Source organism: Cololabis saira, chromosome 22, assembly GCF_033807715.1.
Source record: "Cololabis saira isolate AMF1-May2022 chromosome 22, fColSai1.1, whole genome shotgun sequence".
NCBI lineage: Eukaryota > Metazoa > Chordata > Actinopteri > Beloniformes > Belonidae > Cololabis > Cololabis saira.
The window spans coordinates 37,641,782-37,664,652 of NC_084608.1; the positions used below are offsets into that span (position 1 = coordinate 37,641,782).

At 45.2% G+C, this 22,871-nt stretch overlaps 1 protein-coding gene across 6 annotated transcripts in view; it reads left to right on the forward strand.

The window, feature by feature from the left end:
* Positions 1-22,871, forward strand: part of LOC133423615 (NACHT, LRR and PYD domains-containing protein 12-like) — a 112,492-nt gene that overhangs the window by 18,881 nt on the left and 70,740 nt on the right. For 4 of the 6 annotated variants that reach the window (XM_061713857.1, XM_061713861.1, XM_061713859.1 and 1 more), the window contains 3 exons: positions 135-1,869; positions 2,158-2,331; positions 21,121-21,297. In XM_061713857.1, coding sequence (XP_061569841.1) covers positions 135-1,869; positions 2,158-2,331; positions 21,121-21,297 — 2,086 coding nt within the window. The remainder of the gene's footprint in view (positions 1-134; positions 1,870-2,157; positions 2,332-21,120; positions 21,298-22,871) is intronic. The other 2 variants (XM_061713858.1, XM_061713862.1) reach the window with 1 other exon arrangement.

Sequence of the window (22,871 nt, forward strand, 5' to 3'; positions counted from 1 at the left end):
TACTCAATATTGGACAGCTCGTCGTAAAGTTACAGCTGATCAGGGGATGTTCAGATCTTGATTGTTTTAAGAATTAAGTTGCTGAGTGAACTTCATAAAACACTAAATCTCTGTCTTTACGTTCTTTCATTAAGATATGTTAAAGTCTAAGCTGAAGGAGAAGTACCAGCATGTGTCTGAGGGGATTGCTAAAGCAGGAGAGACAACCCTTCTGGAGCAGATCTACACGGAGCTCTACATCACAGAGGGAGGGACCGGAGAGGTCAACCATGAACATGAAGTCAGACAGATTGAAGTAGCTTCCAGGAAACCACACAGAGCAGAAACAACCATCAGACAGGAAGACATCTTTAAACCCCCACCTGGAAGAGATAAACCAATCAGAACAGTGATGACGAAGGGAGTGGCCGGCATCGGGAAAACAGTCCTAACACAGAAGTTCAGTCTGGACTGGGCTGAAGGCAGAACCAACCAGGACATCCAGTTCCTGCTTCCATTCACCTTCAGAGAGCTGAATGTGCTGAGAGAGGAGAAGTTCAGCTTGGTGGAACTAGTTCATCTGTTCTTCTCTGAAACCAAAGGAATCTGCAGCTTTGAAGAGTTCCAGGTCACGTTCATCTTTGACGGTCTGGATGAGTATCGCCTTCCTCTGGACTTCCACAACTCTACATTCCTCAATGACCCCAGAAGGTCCACCTCAGTGGATGTGCTGCTGACAAACCTCATCAGGGGGAAACTGCTTCCTTCTGCTCGTCTCTGGATCACCACACGACCCGCAGCAGCCAGTCAGATCCCTCCTGAGTGTGTCTCCATGGTGACGGAGGTCAGAGGGTTCAATAACCGACAGAAGGAGGAATACTTCAGGAAGAGGTTCAGAGAAGAGAAGCAGACCAGCAGGATCATCTCCCACATCAAGACATCACGGAGCCTCCACATCATGTGCCACATCCCAGTATTCTGCTGGATCACGGCTTCGGTCCTGGAGAAAGTCCTGGAAACCAGAGAGGGAGGGGGGCTGCCCAAGACCCTGACTGAGATGTACATCCACTTCCTGGTGGTCCAGGCCAAACTGAAGAAGGTCAAGTTTGACAGAGGAGCTGCAACGAATCCACACTGGAGTGAAGATACCAGTAAGATGGTGGAGTCTCTGGGAAAACTGGCTTTTGAGCAGCTGCAGAAAGGAAACCTGATCTTCTATGAACGAGACCTGAGAGGGTGTGGCATCGATGTCAGAGAGGCTTCAGTGTACTCAGGAGTGTTCACCCAGATCTTTAGAGAGGAGAGCAGCCTGTACCAGGACCAGGTCTTCTGCTTCATCCATCTGAGTGTTCAGGAGTTTCTGGCTGCTCTTCATGTCCGTCAGACCTTCATCAGCTCTGGAGTCAACCTGCTGGAGGAAGAGAAGAACACAGAGACTGACTTTTATCAGAGTGCTGTGGACAAGGCCATACAGAGTCCCAACGGACACCTGGACTTGTTCCTCCGCTTCCTCCTGGGTCTTTCACTGGAGACCAATCAGAACCTCCTACGAGGTCTGTTGGAACCAGAACAAAGAAGTTCACAGAACAATCAGGAAACAGTTGAATACATCAAGAAGAAGATCAGTAAGGATCTGTCTGCAGAGAGAAGCATCAACCTGTTCCACTGTCTGAATGAACTGAATGATGGGTCTCTGGTGGAGGACGTCCAACAGTACCTGGGGTCTGGACGTCTCTCCACAGATAAACTGTCTCCTGCTCAGTGGTCGGCTCTGGTCTTCATCTTAATGTCATCAGGAGATCTGGAGGAGTTTAACCTGAGGAAGTTCACAGGTTCAGAGGAGGCTCTACGGAGGCTGCTGCCGGTGGTCAAAGCCTCCAAGAAAGCTGAGTAAGGACGAACAAGAACACATCTGTTTTAGTTACAATCACATGTTCTTGGAGGAAACCAGTTAAATTCACTGTTCAACTAAGGTTCATGTGGGACCAGTTCTCCTCAATGGTTCATCTCAGGAAACTTTACATACAGAGAAGAGAAATGCAGCGATCACTATGATCAATACTTATTGATTATTCATTGAAAATCAGCATTCATTGATAATGTATCACTTATTTCTTTGTTAAATGACATAATCTACTTTTTAATGACCCCATGATCTCTCTTTCATCTCCTCTGCAGGTTGGGTTTCTGTAACCTCTCAGGGAACATCTGTCCACTTCTGTCCTCAGTTCTCAGCTCTGAGTCCTCCAGTCTGACAGAACTGGACCTGAGTGAAAACCCCCTGCAGGATTCTGGACTGGAGCAGCTGTGTCCTGGACTGGAGAGTCCACACTGTCACCTGGAGTCTCTCAGGTCAGAATCCACCAAGTGTTCAACTGGTGACCGTTACAACTGTTTGTTTGGTTGTTTTATTAGATCCCCGTTAGCAGCTGACCTTTCACAGCAGTTTCACTGGGGTCTCATCAGAATCATCAGCTGAATTACAACATTATTATTAATTAAAATACATAAACAAAATGCTCATAACTCAGAGAGAACAAACACTAGGACACCTCATAAAAGTAAAAAACAACATTATAATCAGCACAATGGCATTATGACTCTATATTTCCTCTTTTGAATATCAGGATTTACATTTTCTCATCACACTCTCAAACAGAATATTAAGAAAAATCTAATGAATAGCTCAATTTAAAAAGAATAAAACATATTTTCCATTTTTCAACAACACAAGAATCATGTGTTGTTCACATTTTAACACCCCCTTCAGAAAAACTACACACACACACACACACACACACACAAAAGAAATAGAGGAAAAGGAAACAGTGTCAACACAATAAACAGATTAATAGCTCATTTCACAACAGTCCATTTATTCTCCTGAGTAAACAAAAATAACTTGAGCTTATCATATTATCTAAAGTCCAAAGGTCTGGTAATTCACTCCACACCACCATCGCTCTGTGATTCTTCTGTTTTAAGTTACTTCTACATGGAGGCAACAGGAAACCACCTGCTGATGCTCGCGTCGACCAATGATTGTCTTTGTTTGAAAAAAATTATAATTTTCTGTAGAGTGTTTCTGGTGTTTTAGTCAAAACTACTTTATTGATTAAACTCATCAATGAATTTGCCTCCTACATTCTCCACCTAACCGGGATGAATGGGGATTCATTACTTCCACTGGTCTGATAAAGTTGCTGAGTGACTCAGCCAGCTGCTTTGTTCTGATTTACCTGCAGCCTGGCCAGGTTATGTTTGGTTGTACTGGACCAAATCACAGAGCAATAATCTGCATTTGACAAGACCGATGTGTGTATCACCTGTTTAATCAAATCATTAGGCTTCAGAATCAGAATCAGAATACTTTATTGTCAATGTACCTGGGTACAGTGAGATTTGAAGCAGCATCACCTCTCCAGTGCAAGACAAATAACAGTAGTGCAAACAATAAGAAATATAAGAAATATAAATAATATAAAAGATATAAAAAAGGTTATGGTGCATTTGAATAGTTTTTTTTACAGATGACAGTATATACATATGTAGGAATATTGCACAGAGTCCGGGAGAAGTATTGCACAGTTAGAAAAGACAGTAACGAGGATAGTTTACATGTTGTTCAGGGTGATTATGGCTTTGGGGAAAAAAACTGTTTTTGAGTCTGTTTGTTTTTGACCTGGTGACTCTGTAGCGTCTTCCTGAAGGTCAAACAGGTCAAACAGGTCAGAGCTGGGGTGGGAGCTGTCTTTAATAATGTTAGTGGCTCTGCTGAGGCAGCGGGAGGTGTAAATGTCCGTTCGGGGGGGGGGCAGCCGATGATCCTCTGCGCTGCTTTCACCTCTGGAGCCTTTCCCGGTCCTCAGCAGTGCAGCTGCCGTACCAGACTGTAATGCAGTAAGTCAGCAGGCTCTGGATGGATGAGAGGTAGAAGGTCAGCAGCAGGTTAGAGGCTGTATCTCCTGAGGACTCTCAGGAAGTGCAGCCGCTGCTGAGCCTTTTTGTGATGGCGGTGATGTTCTCAGACCAGGAGATGCTGTCGGAGATGAGGAGGCCAAGAAACCGGAAGGAATGGACCCTTTCCACTCTCTGGCCGTTGATGTAGAGGGGGGCTGGGTCGGTGTACTGTTTCCTGAAGTTTACGATGATCTCCTTGGTTTTCCCGGTGTTCAGAGTGAGGTTGTTCTCTAAGCACCAGGCTGTCAACTTCAGGACCTCCTCTCTGTAAGCTGCCTCGTCCCCTTTTGAGATGAGTCCGACCACCGTAGTGTCGTCCGCAAGCGTCACTATCAGGTTGTTGTTGTGGGTCAGACTGCAGTCACTGTGTTTAATCACAGCTATACCTCCATTATCTGCACTATTTCAGGACATTTGACTCTCTACAACTTCCCCTAATACCTTCACTTCTGTTACTTGCTCTATCACTACATCACCCGTAGTTAAGCATAGCAAAGGGTCATTTAATAAATGTTTTAGACCTAAAACATTACACTTTCTCTTCACCTGATTCAGACCTCGTTTGTTTCTTATCATCCATTTGTATGTTAATTTTAATTCCACTCATTAAATCGCAGTGAAATCAGTAGGCACATTTGCCGATGTATAAACTGTCAAATTGTCAGCATACATTGCAATGGTGGCATGATTTAGAATAAACAGTAAATCATTGTTGAATATTGAAAATAAAAGTGGACCCAAAGAACTCCCTTGGGGAACCCCACAGCTCACGCTCTCAGCTTGGAATCACTACCATTAAAGGATTCAGGGCTTTTCCTATCAGATAAATAACTCTTACCACATGCAATAGCAGCTGATTCAAAACCATAGCAGTGTAACTTATTCAATAACCCAATCATCTGTCAGGTGTGCAAGTGTCGTAGCTGTGGAGTGGCCTTTCTTGTATGAATGTTCATATTCTGAATTTAACCAATTTTTCAAAAACCCGTACAACGTCCTGACACTAAATGACGGTTTTGTTGTGTTCCAGTCAGGTTTCCGGCCACATCACAGCACTGAGACAGCTCTAGAAAAGGTTCTTAATGATATCCACTCCAATACTGGCAACATTTCAGTCTTAGTCCTCCTGGATCTCAGTGCTGCTTTCAACACAATCAACAAGAACATCTTGATAGACAGGTTGAAGAACTGGGTGGGACTTTCTACCACAGCACTAACCTGGTTTCAGTCCTATCTAAAATACAAAGAATATTTTTTGTCTTTAGGTAACTACTTATCAGAGTTAACACAAATAACATGTGGAGTTCCTCAAGGTTCAATTATGGGGTCTCTTTTGTTTAATATGTACATGCTCTCACTTGCTCAAATGATGAAAAAGAACAAAATGTGCTCCCATGACTATGCAGATGACACCCTGATCTATATAAGCATCTCACCTACATACTATAATCCAATTAAAACATTTGATCAAATGCATTGATTTAATTCAGTTAATTGACGATAAAAATAGAAATAATCGCGTTTGGAACCAAGTAAATAAGATTAAACGTGGGCATTCAGCGTAAAGTAGTGAAGCTAAAAACCAAATATCCAACCCAGAAATCAGGGAGTGGTTCTGACTCAGACCTGAACAGCCACATTAAGACAGTAGTGAAGTCAGTTATCATTTAACAGCTTCCATCATGATCACAGCGGCCAAACAAACCGTAACCACAGCTGCTACACATGACGCTGGTGACGTTTCTGTCCATAATGAGACGTTCTGAAGCCTAAAGGTCCGTTTCTCTCTGTTTACAAGCAAACGTGAAGACGGAGGTTTTACAAATCTCCACTTTGGCGTCATGCCCGAAAACCAACAGGAAGTCGGCCATTTTGAATTAATCGTGTCACTTTGGCGCAATTTATGCCATTCCTTCGGCAGTTAATTCCGCCCGAACCATAACGTGCACCCAGGTGTGTTATACATCAAAATGTGCGTCTCCCTCCTGCGACCACACGCATTACTTTTCTCTTTCAAAAGTGTTACCGTGGCGACGCTAGACGCCAACAAGCGCACCCCCCCTTCAATGATTGGTCCATATTTGATAGTTCTCCAAAAGTCACCAAATTTTGCATGCAAGCCAGGCCTGGTGATAAATTTGATATTTCATGGTTTGCATTAATGGGCGTGGCCTAATGGCTCAACAACGCCCCCTAGAATACTTTTATCTGCCATAACTTTTGAATGGTTTGACATAGGAAGTCGTGGGTGGTGTCATGGAACTCTGTAATGAGTCATTAAGCTTCGTTGGCCTTAATTAGCCCCGCCCCTTCTTCTGATTGGTTGTCCCGATTTTCTGCTATAACTTTGGAATGGTTTGACATAGAGAGTCGTGGGTGGTGTCATCAGATTCTGTATGGAGTCCTTGACCTTCATTGGCCTGAATTAGCCCCGCCCCTTCTTCTGATTACAAATATTAAAAAAATTAGGAAAAAAAAGTTCCAGACATTTTATCGCTATGTTGGTCTCTATTAAGCCAGTTTGTCAAAGTGAAAGGAATAGCTGAGACATAGCTCAGCCAGAAAATTGCGGTCTTTCGTGCCAGAGGTCGGGAGTTTGAGCCTGGCTGCATGCTGAAATTTTTGTCAGAAATGTTTGTGTTTTTTTTACATCAAAATGTGCGTCTCTGTCCTGCGACGACGCACATTACTTTTCTCTTTCAAAAGTGTTACCGTGGCGACGCTAGACGCGAAAAAGCCCCCGTCCCCTTCATCTGATTGGTCCATATTTGATAGTTCTCCAAAAGTCATCAAATTTTGCAAGCAAGCCAGGCCTGGTGATAAATTTGATATTTCATGGTTTGCATTAATGGGCGTGGCCTAACGGCTCAACAGCGCCCCCTAGAATACTTTTCTCTGCCATAACTTTTGAATGGTTTGACATAAAGAGTCGTGGGTGGTGTCATGGGACTCGGTATTGAGTCCTTGACCTTCAATGGCCTGAATTAGCCCCGCCCCTTCTTCTGATTGGTTGTTCCCTTTTTCTGCTATAGCTTTTGAATGGTTTGACATAGAGAGTCGTGGGTGGTGTAATTTCTGATATGCTTATGGGGGGCAGTGGCCGTGAGTGCGAGGGCCCGTTCATCGCTGCTTGCAGCTTTAATTAGGGCCCGAGCACCTTCAGTGCGAAGGCCCTATTGTATCTGTAGGAATTCTTCTTCTTCTTCTTCTTCTTCTTCTTCTTCTTCTTCTTCTTCTTCTTCTTCTTCTTCTTCTTCTTCTTCTTCTTCTTCTGGGAGGTTGAATGAGGAAGTGGAGAGAGTGGTGTTTGGTTTACTATCTTTTCTTGAATACTGTCCTGTTCACGGTGGTGGGTTGTTTATTATTATTATTTTTTTAGTTAAGTCTGTTAGGTTAATGGTTATTTGTTAAGTTTTTGTTTAAAGTGTGCTTTGTGGCCAGACTTGGTCTGGTCGGGAGGAGGAGGCCAGGTGAGGCCAGGTGAGGCCATTATGGCAGCCCCAGGTTTCTCCACCCTTTCAAGAAAAAATGGAATTAAGTTGTTGGCCAGTTCCTCTTGCAGTGTGGAGGATGCGGCACTGGCCGTGGGCGAGCGGATCGGCCACGGATCAATTAAGTCCGCGGCTCGGGTGAACCGATCCGTGGTCATGTTTGTAGAGAAGGTGGAACAGGTGAAACAGCTGGTGGAGTCGGGGCTGACTGTGAACGGGCTGTTTGAGGAAGTGCAGCTGCTGGCGCAGCCTGCAGCCCGGATCACTCTGTCTAATGTGCCCCCCTTCATCAGCGATGATTTTCTGCTGCGGGAGTTGTCCCGGCATGGCAAAGTGGTGTCCCCCATCAGAAAGCTGTTCTCAGGATTTAAATCTCCGCTGCTTCGTCATGTGGTGTCACACCGGAGGCAGGTGTATATGATTCTCAAAAACCGGGCAGAAGAGTTTAACTACAAGTTTATTGTGAGGATTGAAGATTTTGATTATACTCTGTTTGCAACGTCATCAAATGCAAAATGTTTCGGCTGCGGGGAGGAGGGCCATCTAATCAGGGCTTGCATGAACCGAGCTCCGCCAGACCCGGCCGCGGTCGCTGCCGCCCCTCCGCCGGAGGGTGCGGGGGTTACGGTCGGATCGGGAAGCAGCCCCGACCCGGCTCCGCAGCGGGCGGCTCTCGCAGATGCGGGTATTACGGCTGGATTGGAAGGAAAAGAGAGAGCAGGGTCCGATTTAGAGAGACAGGTACGAGAACAAGAGGTAACTGGGACAGATGGAGTTGCAGAGATGGACGAAGGTGAACTGCGAGACACAGGTAAGGAGAAGGAAAATGTGGAGGCGGCAGAAGTAACGAGTCAGATCGTACTTGAGGAACCGTTGGCTGCAGGGAGTGTAGGTGAAACACTGGGTGATGAGTCTGAGAAGACTGGGGAAGGGTCTGCTGGTGTGTGTGAGCAGGCTGCTGGTGTGAGTGAAATGACATCAGCTGAGTGTGTGCAGGCTGATCGTGTGTGTGCCCAGGCTGCCGGTGTGAGTGAACTGACATTGGGTGTGTGTGTGCAGGCTGATGGGGAGGGTGAAGGAGCCTTAAGCTGGAAACCAGTGCTGACTAGGAGCAGTAAGCGAAAAAATGTGGAGGTGGAGGGAGGAGCAAAAGCGGGACGGTTGGGAGATGGAGCAGCTGCAGCAGATACCAGCGACAGTGAAGTCTCCATGTCGGACGTCAGTGAGCTCTCTCTCTCACAGAGCCAAGAAGTAACTGCTAGTCAAGAGAAAAAACTATACACTTCTCAGATGGTTAAGAGCTTCTTGCAGAGGACAAAAGGTGTAAAAAGACTCAACATTGATCAGCATTTCTCTGACAAGTTGACCTTTTTCCTGTCAGCCAAAAATATAATAAAGCATAGAGAATCATCTCAGCTAACTGAACAAGAAATATACAGGTTAAAAAAGCACATGTTTAAAGTTCGAAAGCTCATAAACATGTAAAGATGATGATGCAGTCCATGGTTTTATTTATCTTATTTTTTTATTCTTTTTTAACCTCCCATATGGATAGGTTCAGGATGGGAACTCTGAATGTCAATGGAGCGAGGGAGGTAAAGAAGAGGGCACTTGTGTTGGACGCAGCAAGGACTAAATGTATTGATGTGCTGTTTTTGCAAGAGGTTCATAGTGACCAGTGTAATGAGGGAGACTGGAAGAAAGCATGGGAGGGCCAAGTGGTTTTAAGCCATGGCACCACACTGAGTGGTGGGGTAGGTATACTCTTCTCCAGAAGGTTCACTCTGTCCTCTCTAGAAGTAGAGCAGGTGGTCGAGGGGAGGTGCCTACTTGTTAAAGCTACATTTGATGTTTTTACCCTGGTTTTTATGAATATTTATGCTCCAAATAACGGAGCAGAAAGAAAGGTTTTTTTAGAAAAAGTTAATTCTAATCTTAACGGCCACAGTTCGGAGGATTATTTATTTTTGGGTGGGGATTTTAATTGTACAGAGTCAGAGTTTTTAGATCGAAATCATGCAGAGCCACATCCAGCTTCCCAAAACACTCTGAAGCAGGTGATTTACTCGCATGGCCTCGTGGATGTATGGAGGAGGACGCATGCAGACTGTCGTCAATACACCTGGTCCCACGTAAATGAAGGAGTGATCTCCTTAGCTAGACTGGATAGGTTTTATTGTTTTAAACATCATTTTAATGTGGTTAAGGATTGCAGAATAGTGCCAGTAGGTTTTACAGATCATTCTTTGGTTTTTTGTGACGGTTTTTTTAAGAATAGTGTGCCAAGGAGTGCGTACTGGCATTTTAACTCTGTATTGATTTTGGATAAAGGTTTTAAGGAGGTTTTAGACTATTTTTGGTGTGGTTTTAGAAATAGGAAAAATGAATTTGATTGCCTTAAGCAGTGGTGGGACCATGGGAAAGTCCAAATAAAACTTTTGTGCCAGCAGTACACTCTCAATGTCACACAGCACATGTGTAGATCTATTAAAGACCTGGAGAGTGAAATCGTGGAATTAGAAGCACTTAGCTATTCCACAGGAAATCGAGGACATATTGAAGTTCTCAAATCTAAAAAGATGGCTTTAGCCAACCTGCTGGACTCTAAAGTGCAAGGCGCGCTGGTCCGGTCTAGGTATCAGAACATCAGTGAGATGGACGCTCCCTCTGGCTTCTTCTTTGGTCTTGAAAGGAAACAAGGGCAGAGGAAGATAATCCATGCACTTCTGTCTGACAAAGGTCAAGAGCTGACAGAACCAAGCCAGATCCGAAAAAGGGCTGTGCAGTTTTTCTCCTCCCTCTACTCATCGGAGTATGAGGGCAACAAATCGCTGGAGAGGGAGTTTTTTTGTGAAGGGCTGCCTCAGGTAGCTGAGGACACAAACGCTCAGCTGAGCCGACCTCTCCAGCTGGAGGAACTGGCGGCCGCCCTGCATGGTATGCAGGGAAGGAAAGCCCCAGGTATCGATGGACTCACGGTGGAGTTCTATAAGCAATACTGGGACATCTTGGGTCCTGATCTGTTGCATGTCTTGAATGAGAGTTTGGCCAGCGGTTCGCTCCCTCTCTCATGTCGCAGAGCAGTGGTGACCCTTCTTCCCAAAAAGGGGAACCTGCAGGAGGTAAAGAACTGGCGCCCTGTGTCGCTGTTGTGCGTGGATTATAAGATTATGTCCAAAGTTTTGGCCTGCAGGCTGAGGGGGGCCATGGAGCAAGTAATCCACTGTGACCAGACCTACTGCGTGCCCGGCAGGTCTATGGTAGATAATGTCTACCTAATTAGGGATATTTTGGAGCTCTCCAGCTCATTGGACAGTGAGGTTGGTCTCATTTCGTTAGACCAAGAGAAGGCTTTTGACCGGGTTGAACACCAGTTCCTTTGGAGAGTGATGGAGAGGTTTGGGTTCAACTCTGGGTTCATTGCCATGATCCGTGTGCTGTACAAAGACATTGAGAGTCTACTGAAATTTAACGGCAGTCTGTGTGCTCCTTTCAGGGTGCATAGAGGCGTTCGGCAGGGCTGTTCCTTGTCCGGGATGCTCTATGCACTCTCCCTCGAACCCCTCCTCTCAAGGATACGATCCAGTATTGATGGACTGTTTTTACCAGGTTTTAATAGTAACATTGTTTTAACTGCTTATGCAGACGATGTAATTGTTGCAGTCACCACTCAAAATGAGGTTGATACACTCATTAATTTGACTGAAAAATACAAAGTCTTGTCTGCTGCAAAAGTAAATTGGGACAAAAGCGATGCAATTGCAGTTGGGAATTGGCCCAATGGCCTCCCTACACTCCCCCAGAACATGGCCTGGAAGAGAGAAGGGTTGAAATACCTTGGAGTGTTCCTTGGGAGCAAAGCCATGGAAAAAAAGAATTGGGAAGGAGTGGAAGAAAAGATTTGTGGAAAAATGAAGAAGTGGAAGTGGCTACTGCCACAAATGTCCTATAGGGGCAGAGTCCGGATTTTAAATAACTTGTGTGCGTCGCTTTTGTGGCACCGACTGTCCTGCTTAGATCCTCCTAGTGGTCTCTTAGCAAGGATCCAGGAGAAAATTGTAAATTTTTTTTGGGGAGGTTTACATTGGGTGCCACAAAGTGTGTTGTTTTTACCGAGAGAGGAGGGGGGGCAGGGCCTCATCCACCTGGCCAGCAGAGCAGCAGCGTTTAGGCTGTTGTTCCTGCAGAGGTTCATAGCTGGCCCAGCAGACCTGGTGTGGAGAGGTGTGGCCAGCTGTATCTTTAAAAGGGTGAGTAACTTGGGACTGGATACTGCTCTGTTTTTTATTGATTCAAAATTTTTAAAAGTTAAAGGGGCACCTCCGTTTTATCAAAGTATTTTTAAAGTGTGGGCTTTTTTCAAGTCCAGCAGAGGTAAGCATAGCTCCGGCTCTCTGTACTGGCTTCTAAAAGAACCTTTGATATATGGAGCCAGACTGGACATCTCCAGTGAAAGTACGCCCGGGTTGACGGCTGCGCTTCTCCGGTCCAAGACCATCGACCTGCAACATTTGATCCAAGCTGCAGGACCAGCCCTTACGGATTGTGGGGCCGTAAGACGTGTGCTGGGCTTCCAATCCGTCAGGATGGTCCAGAGGATAATGCAGCTCTGGAGAGGAAAACTGACTCTAAAAGAGAAGAAGCTTCTCTTGCAGTGTGGCACAGAGAAAGAACCGGACCCGACAGACCCCCCCCCAGGGATTCATCTCAGCCCGCAGTTCGAGCAGGAAGGCCCTCTCCTAAAAGACACAACTTTCAACCTACACACAGTTGACAGAAAGACTGTATATAAAACATGTGTGCAGGTCTTGAACGGAAAGATTTTGGGAGGTAGAGCCCCGTGTGCATGGACTGAGAGGATGGGAGGCGCTACTCCGCATTGGAGGGTTATTTACAAACCCCCATTGAAAAAAAGAACGGGGGATTTGCAATGGAGAGTCCTTCATGGTGCCATTGCATCAAATTCCTTTTTATCCGTCATTAACCCTGCTGTGTCCAACCAGTGCCCTTTTTGTAGTATGAGAGAGACGACCTTCCACATATTCAGTGACTGCTTAAGGCTGACAGGTTTCTTCACTCTGCTAGCACGTGTTTTTAAACTTTTCAATCAGACGTTTTCCACCACAACTTTTATCTATGGGGTGGGGTACAGAAAAGAAAGCAAGACAATGTGGCAGCTTCTAAATTTTATTGTTGGGGAAGCAAAAATGGCGGTCTACATCTCCAGGAGGAATAAGGTGGAAGGTCTATCCTGTGTAGATCCAACCTCAGTGTGGCGCTGTAACGTCCGCTGTAGACTGAGACTGGAGTTCTCGTTTTACAGGATGATAAAGGACTTGGGAAGCTTCTCAGATTTATGGTGTCATCAGAACATTTTGTGTGCTGTGTTGAACAAGGAGCTTGTGTTTAATGATATTCTGAGAGACTGAATGGTTTTATATATTTATCGGGAGATTTGAAGGTTTGTGTATACTGTATGTGTGTGTTGATTATGTGTTGAATTTTAATTATGAATCTGTGGTGAAGTAAAATGATGATTGACACTGTATATTGAAAGTGTTGAATAAAATGGGTTTGTAAAATCAAATCAAATCAAATCTTCTTCTTCTTCTTCTTCTTCTTCTTCTTCTTCTTCTTCTTCTTCTTCTTCTTCTTCTTTTTCTTGTGAGAGGAGTGTGAGTGGAAGAGCTGAGAGTGGATGGTGAATTTTTCTCTTTTCTGTCCTTTGTTCTTTCATGTATTGTTAGTGGTGTTTGTGTCAGTTGTTTAGTGTTGCTTTTGGTTAGTTTTATTTAAGTTTGTAGTTGTTTTTGTGTGTTTTTGCCAGCCAGGCTTTGTCTGGCTGGAGGACCACTCAAAGCCAAAATGGCTGCCAGTGGCTTCTCCAGGCTGTCTCGGAAGCATGGCATCAAAGTCGGTGCCGGCTCTCCGTGCAGCGTGGAGGAGGTGGCTTTGGCTGTGGGGGAGATCATCGGGCACAGCTCTGTCATGTCTGCTGCTCGCATGAACAAAGCCGTGGTTTTGTTTTTGGAGAAGGAGGAGCAGGTGAAATGTTTGGTGGAGAAAGGCATCACAGTGAATGGGCTGTTTGAGCCCGTGCTGCCGCTGACGCAGCCAGCAACTAAAATCACACTGTCAAACGTTCCTCCCTTCATCAGTGATGAGTTCCTGATAAGAGAGCTGTCTCGGCACGGTAAGGTGATATCACCAATAAAAAAGATCTTATCTGGTTGCAAGTCACCACTTTTAAAACATGTTGTATCGTACCGGAGACAGCTCTTCATGATCCTGAACAATAAGACCGAAGAGTTTAATTATTGTTTCTTTGTTCGTGTGGACGATTTTGATTATGTTCTGTTTGCGACTTCTTCCCTGGTGAAGTGTTTTGGCTGTGGTGAGGGGGGACACCTCATTAAGGCCTGTCCTAACCGCGCCGGCTCGGCTCCGCAGGGCTCCGGGGGGGGCCCTGGCGCGGCGGCCGAGCGGCCAGCTCCTGCTGCGCGGCGGAGTCCTGGTGCCGCGGTGGGGGATGGGGCTGTGGGGGGAGCTGACTCAGACGCTCCGTCTGGGTCGGACCCCCCCGCGGCTTCATCCGCTCCGGTGGTTGAGAGTCAGGTGGAGAAGGAACAGAGCCGGGACGGTGGTTGTTCTGAGGTGAGTGGTGAGGGGGAGAATGGAGCAGGTGAAGGTGGTAAAATGGCAGCTGAGGTGACAGGTGGGCTTGGACCTGAGCTGTCTGAAGCAGGTGAGGTGACAAGTGTGCTGGGTGAGGTGACAAGTGTGCTGGGTGAGGTGACAAGTGAGCTGGGTGAGGTGACAAGTGTGCTGGGTGAGGTGACAAGTGAGCTGGGTGAGGTGACAAGTGTGCTGGGTGAGGTAGGTCAGCTGGGTGAAACTGGTAAAGTAATGGGTGAAACAGAAAAAATAACAGGTGAGCTGGGTGAAACCGGTAAAGTGACTGGTGAGTTGGGTGAAACAGAAAAAATAACAGGTGAGCTGGCCGAAACCGGTAAAGTGCCTGGTGAATTGTGTGAGGGTGGTGCAGCTACTGAGGCTGAGGTCATGGAGGTATGTGATCCTCATCCTTTAAAACGGCGCAGTAAGCGCAAAAATACCCAGAAGGAAGTTGTGGGCTGTAAGACTGGTCGGCTGTGGGCAAAACCGAGTGCTGCAGACAGCAGCGACAGTGAAGGCTGCATATCTGACTGCAGTGACATGTCCTGCAGTCAGATGACTGCCAGTCAGGGACAGAAACTAGGGTCGAGCATGTGGTGAAGGGGAGGTGTCTTTTAGTCAAGGCACAGTTTGAACATCACACACTGTTTTTATGAATATTTATGCTCCAACAAACGGTGCAGAGAGGAAGAGCTTTCTAGAAAAAGTCAACACTAGACTGAATTGCTGTGGCTCGGAGGATTTTTTATTCTTGGGTGGGGATTTTAACTGTACCGAGTACGAGTTTTTAGACCGTAATCATGCAGAGCCTCATCCAGCCTCCCAACACGCTCTGAAGCAGCTGGTCTACTCCCACGGCCTGGTGGATGTGTGGCGAAGGATGCATACAGACTGCAGACAGTACACATGGTCCCACCTGAGAGAGGATAGAATCTCTTTAGCCAGACTTGATCGTTTTTATAGTTTTAGGCACCATTTTAATGTTTTTATGCTGTGTAAAATAATGCCAGCTGGTTTTACGGATCATTCTTTGGTTTTATGTCATGTCACCATAAAAAAACATTTTACCTAAGAGTGCATACTGGCATTTTAATTCAGTTTTAACATTTGACAAAGGTTTTAGCGAGGCTTTTAGATTTTTTTGGACTGGTTTTAGACACAGGAAAGCTGTCTTAGGCAGTGGTGGGACCATGGTAAGACTGAGATAAAGCTTTTGTGTCAGCAGTATACTCTCAATGTCACACGTGACATCTGTCGATCTATGAAAGACCTGGAGACTGAGATCGTGGAGCTGGAAACAATGAGTGCTTCCACAGGAAATCGAGGATATATTGAAATCCTCAAGTCCAAAAAAGTGGCTTTAGCCAACCTGCTGGACACCAGGGTACAGGATGCACTGGTCCGGTCCCGGGTCCAGAACATCACAGCGATGGATGCTCCCTCTAGCTTCTTCTTTGGCCTGGAGAAGAAGCATGGACAGAAGAAAATGATCCACTCTCTGCTCTCTGACACGGGGCAGGAGCTCACTGAACCTGGTCAGATCAGAAGGCGAGCTGTGCAGTTTTATTCATCCCTCTATACCAGCGAGTATGTGGAGGATGATGATCTGTTTGAGGGGTTCTGTGGTGAACTGCCTCAGGTCTCTGAGGAGACCAACTCACAGCTAGACCGGCCACTGCAGATGGAGGAGCTACACGCCGCTCTGCAGGGTATGCAGGGACGGCGGCCTCCTGGCATCGATGGCCTGACGGTCGAATTTTACAAAGCCTTCTGGAGTGTTTTGGCACCTGACATTCTAGAGGTGTTTAATGAAAGTCTGACCTCTGAGGGCTGTGGTTTCCCTGCTGCCAAAAAAAGGGAATCTGCAGGACATCAGGAACTGGCGCCCCGTGTCACTGTTGTGCACTGATTATAAGATCCTGTCCAAGGCTTTGGCCAACAGGCTTAGAAAAGCTATGGAGCAGGTCATCCACCGGGATCAGACCTATTGTGTGCCCGGCAGGTCCATGGTAGACAATGTCTACCTAATTCGAGATGTTTTGGAGGTCTCTAGCTCATTGGGTATAAATACTGGTCTCATTTCGTTAGATCAGGAAAAGGCATTTGACCGTGTTGAGCACGGCTTCCTCTGGAAAACCATGGGGAGGTTTGGGTTCAGCACTGGTTTCATTGCCAAGATCCAGGTGTTATATAGTGACATTGAGAGTGTACTGAAGTTTAATGGCAGTCTGTGTGCTCCTTTCGGGGTGCGTAGAGGCATCCGGCAGGGCTGCGCTCTGTCTGGGATGCTCTACGCACTCTCCCTGGAACCCCTCCTCTGCAAGATCCGCACAAGAATCCGTGGCCTGATTTTACCTGGTTTTAGTGAAAACATAATTTTATCAGCTTACGCGGATGATGTTATTGTTTTAATTAAAAACCAAAATGATATTGACATTTTATGTAATTTAACAGTTTCTTTCAACACTCTGTCTGCAGCGAGGGTGAATTGGAGCAAGAGTGAAGCTCTTGCTGTCGGTAGTTGGCGTGACGGTCTCCCAGTTCTTCCCCATGGTCTGTCCTGGAAAACTGACGGCCTTAAATACCTTGGCGTCTTCCTCGGGAACGAGGCTACGATCCGGAGGAACTGGGAGGGCGTCACTGAAAAAATTGAAGCCAAACTAAAAAATTGGAAATGGCTGCTCCCTCAGATGTCATATCGAGGCAGGGTTCTTTTGCTGAACAATCTTGTGGCCTCCCTGCTTTGGCACCGTTTAGCCTGTATGGATCCTTCATCAGGTCTTTTAGCCCAGATCCAAGCAAAGCTTGTCAACTTTTTCTGGGATGGCTTTCACTGGGTGCCACAGGGGGTGCTGTTTTTACCCAGAGAGGAGGGGGGGACAGGGCCTCATCCACTTGGCCAGCAGAACTGCCACCTTCAGACTACAGTTCATTCAGAGGTTTTTGTCAGGGCCGACTGATCTGGTGTGGAGAGAAGTGGCCGGCTGCATACTCAGACGTGTGAGTAACTTGGGACTGGATGCTGCTTTGTTTTTAACCGATTTTAAATTTTTAAGGTTAAATGGGTAACCTCCTTTTTATCAGGGTGTTTTTAAATCATGGGCCCTTTTTAAATGTGATTCAGGAAAAAGCTCTAACTCTCTGTTCTGGTTGTTGAGAGAACCACTAGTTCATGGAGCCAGGCTGGATGTCTGCAGTGGAGCTGTGCCTGGGCTGACGGCAGCGCTGTGCAGGACCAAGGCCCTGGTCCTGAAACAGCTGGTGGACATCGCGGGGCCGGCGCTGTCGGACTCTCAGGCGGTGGGCTCTCTGCTGGGCATCCAGTCCAGCAGGGTGACCCAGAGGATTCTGGAGCTGTGGAGGCAGAGGCTCTCTGGGAGGGAGAGAAGCCTCCTGATGGACTATGGCAGAGGGACTGAACCTGATCACACGGACCTGTTCCCGGAGGTGTTGATTTGTCCCCAACTTGGAGAGCTGGACGGACCTCTCCTCAACGACCCTCAGTTGCTCAGCTTGCACACAGCCGACAAAAAATCCCTCTACAAAAACTGTGTAAAAGCTGTCAACAAAAAAGGACTGTGTGACAGGGCGTCCACTGTATGGACTGACAAGCTGGGAGGAGATGGAGAGCGTCCGCAGTGGAGAGTCTTGTACAAACCTCCCCTCAAGAAGAGAACAGCCGACCTCCAGTGGAGGATTTTACACGGAGCCATTGCCACCAATGCCTTCATCTCTGTCATTAATCCTGCTGTGTCAAACCAGTGCCCTTTCTGTCACCTTCCGAGACGGTTTTCCATGTTTTTAGTGAGTGTAAGAGACTTTCACAGCTCTTCACTCTTTTAACCACTGTTTTTAGTCTTTTTAATGAGACTTTTTGCAACACAAATTTTATTTATGGTGCAGGATACAGGAAGAGAAGTCAAACAAAGTGGCAGCTGCTAAATTTTATTTCTGGTGAAGCCAAGATGGCGATCTATATATCCAGAAAAAACAGAATAGAGGACAGAGCAGTTCAGGAGGCCGCCTCAGTGTGGCGCTGCAACACGAGATGCAGACTGAGACTGGAATTCAATTTTTATAAATTGATGAATGATTTGGATTGTTTTAAGAACCTCTGGTGTTATAACAATTTCCTGTGTAATGTTTTAAATAATGAACTGCACTTTGCACTTTTTCTTCAAGACTGAAATGCTGATGTAGCCATTTATTTATTTATTGGGTATTCTGTTTTGTTTTAGGCACTTTTAGCACTTTAAGACATATGATGTGAACTGTATCCTGTGAAAATGTAAATAAATTGTGTTTGTAAAAATCAAAAAAAAATCTTCTTCTTCTTCTTCTTCTTCTTGATATTTAAAGGTTTGCATTAATGGGCGTGGCAAGATGGCTCAACAGCGCCCCCTTGAAAACTTTTTGCCTCAAGCCCCACAATGCGGTTTGTCGTACATGCACGAAAATCGGTACAGACCTGTATCATGGCGCAACTTAAAGAAAAGTCTCTGGGCGTCATGTCGAGAAACCGAACAGGAAGTCGGCCATTTTGAATTAATCGTGTCATTTTGGCGAAATTTATGCCTTCCTTCGGCAGTTAATACGGCCCGAACCGTAACGTGCCCCCAAGTGTGTTATACATCAAAATGTGCGTCTCCATCCTCAGAGACCACGCATTACTTTTCTCTTTCAAAAGCGTTACCGTGGCGACGCTAGACGCCAAAAAGCGTGCCCACCCTTCATCTGATTGGTTCAGACAGAAAAAACTTTGTGCCTCAAGCCCCATAATACGCTTTGACGTACATGCACGAAAATCGGTACACACCTGTATCATGTCACAACTAAAAGAAAAGTCACTTGGCGCCGTGGCCGAAACCGAACAGGAAGTCGGCCATTTTGAACATTCTGAATTAATCGCGTAATTTTGGAGCAATATATGCCATTCCTTCGAGAATTAATACGGCCCGAACCGTATCGTGCACCCAGATGTGTTATACATCAAAATGTGCGTCTCCATCCTGCGACTACACGCATTACTTTTCTCTTTCAAAAGTGTTACCGTGGCGACGCTAGACGCCAAAAAGCGCTTCCCTTCATCTGATTGGTCCATATTTGATAGTTCCCCAAAAGGCACCAAATTTGGCACGCAAGCCAGGCCTGGCGATAAATTGAATATTTCATGGTTTGCATTAATGGGCGTGGCAAATTGGCTCAACAGCGCCCCCCGGAAAACTTTGTGCCTCAAGCCCCACAATACGGTTTGATGTACATGCACGAAAATCGCTACACACCTGTATCATGGCACAACTTAAAGAAAAGTCTCTTGGAGCCATGGCCAAAGACGAACAGGAAGTCGGCCATTTTGAAATCTGATTGGTCCATATTTGATAGTTCTCCAAAAGTCACCAAATTTGGCATGCAAGACAGACTTGGCGATAAATTTGATATTTCATGGTTTGCATTAATGGGCGTGGCCTAACGGCTCAACAGCGCCCCCTAGAATACTTTTTTCTGCCATAACTTTTGAATGGTTTGACATAGGAAGTCGTGGTTGGTGTCATGGGACTCTGTATGGAGTCCTTGAGCTTCGTTGGCCTTAATTAGCCCCGCCCCTTCTTCTGATTGGTTGTCCCGATTTTCTGCTATAACTTTTGAATGGTTTGACATAGAGAGTCGTGGGTGGTGTCATCAGATTCTTTATGGAGTCCTTGACCTTCATTGGCCTGAATTAGCCCCGCCCCTTCTTCTGATTGGTTGTCCCTTTTTTCTGCTATAACTTTTGAATGGTTTGACATAGGAAGTCGTGGGTGGTGTCATTTCTGATACTTATGGGGGGCGGTGGCCGTGAGTGCGAGGGACCGTTCATCGCTGCTCGCAGCTTTAATTCCACTTTGTGTTTTCTGTTCCAAAAACGGATGATGATGTTGGATTTGGCATTGCGATCCTTTCTTGGGAGTGTATGACAAGCCACGATGTTGTTTGGGTCGATCCTGATGCTTTTAGATTTGAAGAAGTTTATCACTTGCGTTTCCAGGGAAAGTTGATCCTCAGGCGGCGCATCCTCGCTCACGTTACTGCCTTCAGCCGCTGCTCTGGCATACGTTCTCGGCTTCACCTGGAGACCACTTATGACCACATCCTCCATCCTCGTATATTGTTCCAAATCGTTTAGCCTTTGTTCCAGTTCTTCAATCTTCTTATCTTTCTCTCTGACAGTGTTCTTTAACATCCTGAGTTCATTCATCAGGTCGAGGAGGGTAGCTTGTTGTTTGGCTACCTTGCTCAGCTCCTCCATCACATAGTTGAGTGAATTCTTAATATCCTCGATGTCGTTCTCCATGGTCTTTTGTCCTTTTCCTCGTGTTGTTGTTGCCATTCTGTTTTTTGTTGATTCTCGTTGAATAACTAGTTTTGTTTAAGTTAAAGTTTGCAGTCAGTCAGACAGCGCGTCGCAGGGTGCCGCCATCTTGTGACGTCACCCAATTACCCAATCCAGTGAAGTTAAGTCAAATTATAAATGACACATTACTAAATGTAAGATATTTTAATGTCTTCTGCTCTCAGAAAACATAATTTGAACTCTTTATAACATACAAGGATCATTATGATAAAAAGCTCAGGAATCCTGCATAAATGATATAAAACTGGACACATGATATAAAGTCCAGCAGTTCTCCACAGATCCATTCTGGTGTTAATAATTGTTGCTAGATCAGCTTCTGATCTCTAAACTGCTGCTTTGAACAATATTTGAACATCAACACTAATCAAAAGGATTGGTGTGTATGTTGGTGTTTTCATCTTAATCTAGTGTCAGACTTGGACCAGAAAAGCTCAGGATGTTCAGTAAAGGTGAACATGTCAGAGGAACAACCAGGAACCGACATCATGGATGTAACAAAACTGTAAAACCTGTTTTATAAAGTCCAGATACGGTGGTGACCCACATGGACCTGATGACAAAGTTGATATTTGAAGAAACACTTCTCTGATGAGACTGGAACATGTTTTACTTTCTGTTCAGGTTGGTGTTATGCGGTCTGTCAGAGATCAGCTGTTCTTCTCTGGTCTCAGCTCTGAAGTCCAACCCCTCCCATCTGAAACATCTGGACCTGAGTCACAACAAGAACCTGCAGGATTCAGGAGTGAAACATCTGAGTGGATTTCTGGAGAGTCCAGACTGCAGACTGGAGGATCTGAGGTCAGACATGTTTTAGTTGTGTGTTCAGATGAATCTGATGTGAAAGTTGTGTTGACACTAACCTGCAGACATCAGGCTGATCTTCTACTGATCCACACTGACCATCTGACTGCTCTGAGTTCTTCTTCTCTGCTTTAGTTTCATCTTAAACTTCCTCTTCTGATTCATTACATAAAACTAAACATGTGAATGTGTCAGACAGGAACAAATGAAGAACCAGAGATGTGTCTGAACCTGGAATAAAACACCTTCAGAAACATGAATTAACTTTACAGCTAATATGTTCAGAAATGTCATCCAGATGTTAATAAACTGAGAGAGTCTGACAGACAATAGTGGACAGACTGAATGTGTAGTCGTCCAATATATGAGTTATAGAGCTCATTTACTAAATAACTTCTTACTGTGGATGAAATCAGTCAAACCAACGTTGGCTTCCTTTGACTAACATTAAATTTCATTTTAACAAATTAAAAGTTTACCAAATATGAAACTCTAAACATGGAAAAACATAATTTTCTGTGTTTTTAATATTATTCTTTAATATGTCTGTTAAGATCATTTCATCAAGGTGACATCAAGACATAAGGTGCAACAAATAATTTCTTTTTATGGTTTTCAGTGTGTAAAACTACATGTGTGTTGAAGTAAGAAAACTGAAATAAAGCTGCTGTCTAAACGATGAGTTTCCTTCATCAGCAACAAAACATCCAACAAGAACATCAGAAACTTTGTGTTGAAACTATGTCGTCACTCAATCAACTTTTTCAGAGAAAATGTTTGAAAAAACTCCTAAACAGACAAATATGTACTGATTGATGAAGAAATGTCTCCTTAAAAACATGGAAATGATGAATATGTTCATTTATTCATCGTTTATGGAATAAAACATTTTAACAAATTCAAATTTTTAATGCATTGAAATGCATTGATCACATTAAAAAGTGGAGGTGCCACAATTTAATTCAGTTAATTGAAGATATAAAAAGAAATTAAAGCTGCAAGCAGCGATGAACGGGCCCTCGCACTCACGGCCACCGTCCCCCATAAGCATATCAGAAATGACACCACCCACGACTCTCTATGTCAAACCATTCAAAAGTTATAGCAGAAAAAGGTATTCTAGGGGGCGCTGTTGAGCCGTTAGGCCACGACCATTAAACCATTAAATATCAAATTTATCACCAGGCCTGGCTTGCATGCAAAATTTGGTGACTTTTGGAGAACTATCAAATATGGACCAATCAGATGAAGGGTGGGCGCGCCTTATGGCTTCTAGCGTCGCCACGTTAACACTTTTGAAATAGAAAAGTAATGCGCGTAGTCGCAGGATAGAGACGCACATTTTGATGTATAACACACCTGGGTGCACGTTACGGTTCGGGCCGTATTAATTCTCGAAGGAATGGCTCATATTGCTCCAAAATTACGCGATTAATTCAGAATGTTTAAAATGGCCGACTTCCTGTTCTGTTTCGGCCATGGCGCCAAGAGACTTTTGTTTAAGTTGCAACATGATGCAGGTGTGTACCGATTTTCATGCATGTACGTCAAACCGTATTGTGGGGCTTGAG